The sequence below is a fragment of the Octopus bimaculoides genome, chromosome 4, assembly GCF_001194135.2.
Source record: "Octopus bimaculoides isolate UCB-OBI-ISO-001 chromosome 4, ASM119413v2, whole genome shotgun sequence".
Lineage (NCBI taxonomy): Eukaryota > Metazoa > Mollusca > Cephalopoda > Octopoda > Octopodidae > Octopus > Octopus bimaculoides.
This window is the reverse complement of record NC_068984.1, coordinates 130,996,887-131,001,674: the sequence shown is the minus strand read 5'-3', so window position 1 is coordinate 131,001,674 and position 4,788 is coordinate 130,996,887. Positions and strand designations below refer to the sequence as shown.

At 39.0% G+C, this 4,788-nt stretch overlaps 1 protein-coding gene across 1 annotated transcript in view; it reads left to right on the top strand.

Moving 5' to 3' along the window:
- The first annotated feature begins 199 nt into the window (after positions 1-199).
- The window catches only part of LOC106874679 (MICOS complex subunit MIC27), a 10,841-nt gene continuing 6,252 nt past the window's right edge, over positions 200-4,788 (top strand). The window contains exons 1-4 of the mRNA XM_014922482.2: positions 200-344; positions 2,534-2,626; positions 3,173-3,298; positions 4,323-4,377. Coding sequence (XP_014777968.1) covers positions 333-344; positions 2,534-2,626; positions 3,173-3,298; positions 4,323-4,377 — 286 coding nt within the window. The 5' untranslated portion in view covers positions 200-332. The remainder of the gene's footprint in view (positions 345-2,533; positions 2,627-3,172; positions 3,299-4,322; positions 4,378-4,788) is intronic.

Genomic DNA, 4,788 nt, shown 5'->3' with positions numbered 1-4,788 from the left:
CTTCTAGATTAAAAAACATATTTATAAACATTTTTCTTCCTTTACTGAGTTTTCAATTTGAACTGATATCAGATATAAGTTGTATTGAATATTAACTGTTTTGTTTGTTTGTTTTTCTCCTTTCCTAATGTTTAATGTAGTTTTGTTGTTTTTTTTCGGAATTCTCTAAGTATGTCGTCAATCTCAGTAGCATTCATCACATATAATAAATCTCTGTCGTCTATCTTAGTAACATTCATCACATAGTTTGATAAATTCAGGAATAAAACGTCTACAAAAATGACCGGTAACAAAATAACATCGGTGACACCTATAGTGTAACACCGTACAAGATGGCGCGTCGGGTGAGTTTGACATTGACATTTTTGATTTCCTTTCTCTTATGTTTAGTTTCCTTTCTGTCTGTGAAAAATATTCGTGTTGACTTATTTATGATTTTGATCTTTGATTTACTTCGTTTTCGTATATTTACTGTAGATATAACGTCTGTAGCAAAGCCAGAGTTAAAGCAGGCGTCGGTAAATAGGACGGTGTCACATTCATGTATGCAAGGGCATAAGTAACTAAACCAAAAAAAAAAAAAAAAGGCCAAATTGGATATCAAAAACGGGTCTTTGGCTTTAATTTGCAAAAGAGTTACGCTATATTATAATCTCTTTATAATGATGGTGCATGATTTTGAAAATTATCAGAAAATCAGACATTCCGTGAGGGGATACGGTCGATTTCTCGTAACATATATTCAGATGAAACTTAAGGCGGCGAGCTGACAGAATCGTTACGGTGTCGGACGAAAAGCTGAATAGCATTTCTTCTAACTTAACGCTCTGAGTTCAGACGCCGCCGGGGTCGATAAAATAAGTACCATATCAGCACTGCAGGTTGATGTAATCGACTTAACTCATCGCCCGAAATTGCTGGCCTTGTGTCGAAATTCAAAACCCATATGTAGATGAGACTGGCGAAGGTAAAGAATACGCACACCCGGTGTTTTTAAGGTTTTGGGGTTAGGGTTACGCCAAAAACGGGTGGTGTGCGTATTCTTTACTTCCGGTCCTCAAACTTTTATCTTGCGGCCCGTTTGATATTTTCTTGAAATGGGTTTATTTAAACAAACATTTTAAAAATTTTCTACTATAGGCACAAGGCCTGAAATTTTGGGGGAAAGGGGTCCAGTCGTTTAGATCGACCCCAGTACGCAACTGGTACTTAATTTATCGATCCCGAAAGGCAAAGTCGACTTCAGCGGAATTTGAACTCAGAACGTAAAAGTGGACGAAATGCCTCTAAGCATTTTGCCCAGTGTTGTAACGACTCTGCCTGCTCGCCGCCTTCTTCATAATAATAATAATAATTTCAAATTTTGGCACAAGGCCTGCAATTTTGAGGCAGGAGGCATGTCAATTACATTGAACCCAGTGCACAGCTGATATTTATTTTATTGACTCTGAACGGATAAAAAGATAGAATTTCAACTGAAAACTTAAACAACCAAAAGAATTGCCACTAAGCATTTTGGTCCTACATACTAACAATCCTGCCCGCTTTACCGCCCAATAATGATGATAATAATCCTTTCTTATTTCTTTATTGCTCACAAGGGGCTAAGCATAGAGGACAGACAAAGGTACTGAGTCGATTAGATCGACCCCTGTGCGTAACTGGTATTTAATTTATCGACCCCAAAAGGATGAAAGGCAAAGTTGACCTCGGCGGAATTTGAACTCAGAATGTAATGGCAGACGAAATACTGCTAAACATTTCGCCCGGCTTACTAGCGTTTCTGCCATCTCGCCACCTTAGTAATAATAATAATAATAATCCTTTCTGCTATAGGCATAAGGTCAGAAATTTTGGCAGAGAGGTTTAGCTGATCACGTTGACCCCAGTGTTTAACTGACACTTATTACATCAATCCTGAAAAGGATAAAAGGCAATGAATTAAAAAGTATGTATATATGTGAACTCTGATCCATGCAGTCATAGAAAAACAGACGTTAAAATAGTGATGATGATTACTTGTCAAAAGTGACAACTTATAACAGTCGTATTGTAAGAGTGCGAAGGATAGAATATTGGCTTACAGCACACTCACTAATCGTGAGAATACACTCACCTTACAAATGAAGGCGGTGAGCTGGCAGAAACGTTAGCACGTCGGCAAAATGCTTGGCGGTATTTCGTCTGCCGCTACGTTCTGAGTTCAAATTCCGCCGAGGTCGACTTTGCCTTTCATCCTTTCGGGGTCGATTGAATAAGTACCAGTTACGCACTGGGGTCGATATAATCGACTTAATCCATTTGTCTGTCCTTGTTTGTCCCCTCTATGTTTAGCCCCTTGTGGACAGTAAAGAAATAACACTCACCTTACAAATGTACTTGTTTATTTATCTAACCCTTTTGTCAGTATAAAATTGACTGTCGATAATAGAAAGGTACTCTGAAATCTCTGGCCACTGTTTGGATATGTTGAATTTGTGAAGTTGTTGATGTTGTTCAATATGGTGTTTTGTTTCTCTTCTTACTTTTGAAGGTGTTGAGACTTGGATCAATGGGCTTCCCTGTTTACTTCGCTGCCGTTGGCCCTGAAGACACCAAAGATATTAAAATAATGACAATAGCTGATGTAAGTATGACACGTACTGACCTCCCTTACCCCATAAAGCTCAAATGGACCCCATTCCTATTGAAGTAAATGTGTCAGGGCTGCTATTACACACAAACATGGTTTTATGGTTAAGACACTTGCTTCACAGTTATATGATTCTAGGTTCAATCTCACTGTGAGTCACTTTGGGTCTCAGTGTCTCCTGTCATAGCCTCACATTAACCAATGCAGTCTTCATAGAATTTGGTATATGAAAACTGTACAGAACCTTGTTGCTTTGTACACACACACATATATCTTCTGTTACTGTATTGATTGTTTCTGTCAATCATTTTTTATCCCAAACAGTGGGACTGAACCTAAGGCCACATGATTTGCAAACAAGCTTCTTAACCACACAGCCATCCCTGTTCACTGTACCTCACCATAATTTCAAGCAGCTCTGCCCCTCATTTCTCTTACCAATCTCTAACTATGTAATAAACTCTGTACATGAATCATATTACTTTATTTATTTGTTCTTCCTATTGTGACTTTTGCATTGTGATTTTCTTCCATCTTCAGCTGCCAATATATGAACCGGCTCCAAAGAAGTATGTCTATCAGTTTGTACCTTCTGAACGAAATGTTTTGCAGAAAGGAATCGGAAGTGTACGCAGGTTCTTTGCTGGATATCAAGAATCAATGAAGGTATGGAAGATGATTCTTTGTCTTTTGTCATCTTCGTCATCACCGTTATCAATAATTCCATCGTTAAAGCATGCGGTGGTTGTGAAGTTAACTCTTTAGCATTTAGATCAACCATATCCAGCCCAGATATTCTTCTTGCTTTATGTTCAAACTGACCAGATCCTGTCTATCACACCTACCCTACAATGTCATTCTGAAAATAAAACATGACGTGGTCAAAATATCGAAGCTACAAGATAATGCATGATTAATTCAAAACAATGTGAATAAATAAGCACTGCATTTGACGGAGTATTCTGAATGCTAAAGGGGTAACTCTTCAGCTATATCCAGCCAAAATATTCTACCTGTTTTATGTTCAAACTGACAAGATCCTGCCTCTCATGCTTATCCTACAATGACATTCTAAAAATAAGCAATCTTATCATTGAAATCTCAAAGCTACGTGATAATACATTATTGGCTGACCAAAGCCTTGTAAGTGGATTTGGTAGACGGAAACTGAAAGAAGCCCGTCGTATATATCATCATCGTTTAACGTCCGCATTCCATGCTAGCATGGGTTGGACGATTTGACTGAGGACTGGTGAAACCGGATGGCAACACCAGGCTCCAGTCTGATTTGGCAGAGTTTCTACAGCTGGATGCCCTTCCTAACGCCAACCACTCAGAGACTGTAGTGGGTGCTTTTACGTGTCACCCACACGAAGGCCAGTCAGGCGATACTGGCAACGGCCACGCTCGAAAATGGTGTCTTTTATGTGCCATCCGTACAAGAGCCAGTCCAGTGTGTGTGTCTGTGTTTGTGACCCCCAATATCGCTTGACAACCGATGCTGTAGAAACTATGTCAAATCAGATTGGAACCAGGTGCTGCTTACCAGCTTACCAGTTTTCAGTCAAACTGTCCAACCCATGTTAGCATGGAAAACGGACGTTAAATGAAGATGATGATGATAATGTTGACTCACCTGGAGTTAAATAGCAGCAACAACAATAACATAGAGCCTTTTTGTTATTTACAGAATTTCTCAGAGAAAGTGTCATATAAATGGGAAGTTTCCAAGGCCCACACTTTAGGTGAGTATTACCTTACACTCAGACCTTAATTTCAATGAGTAATATGCTACACTCAACCCCTCAATTAGTTTTACCTTGAGACAGTCATACTTTTAACTGATACGCATCAGGACGTTTGTGTTTTTTTAGATAAACATCATAGGCCCAGGTGTGGCCGTGTGGTAAGAAGTTTGCTTCCCATCCACATGGTTACAGCTTCAGTACCACTATGTGGCCCCTTTTGGGCAAGTGTCTTCTGCTTTAGCCCTGGGCTGACCAATCCTTGTGAATGGATTTAGTTGACATAAAACTGAAAAGATGTCCATTGTATATATATATATATATATATATATAGCGTCTAGTAGCACAATCTGTATCACGTCCTCACGTTGTTGTTTTTTGTTGTTGTTTTTTTGTCTTTTTCCCTTTTTG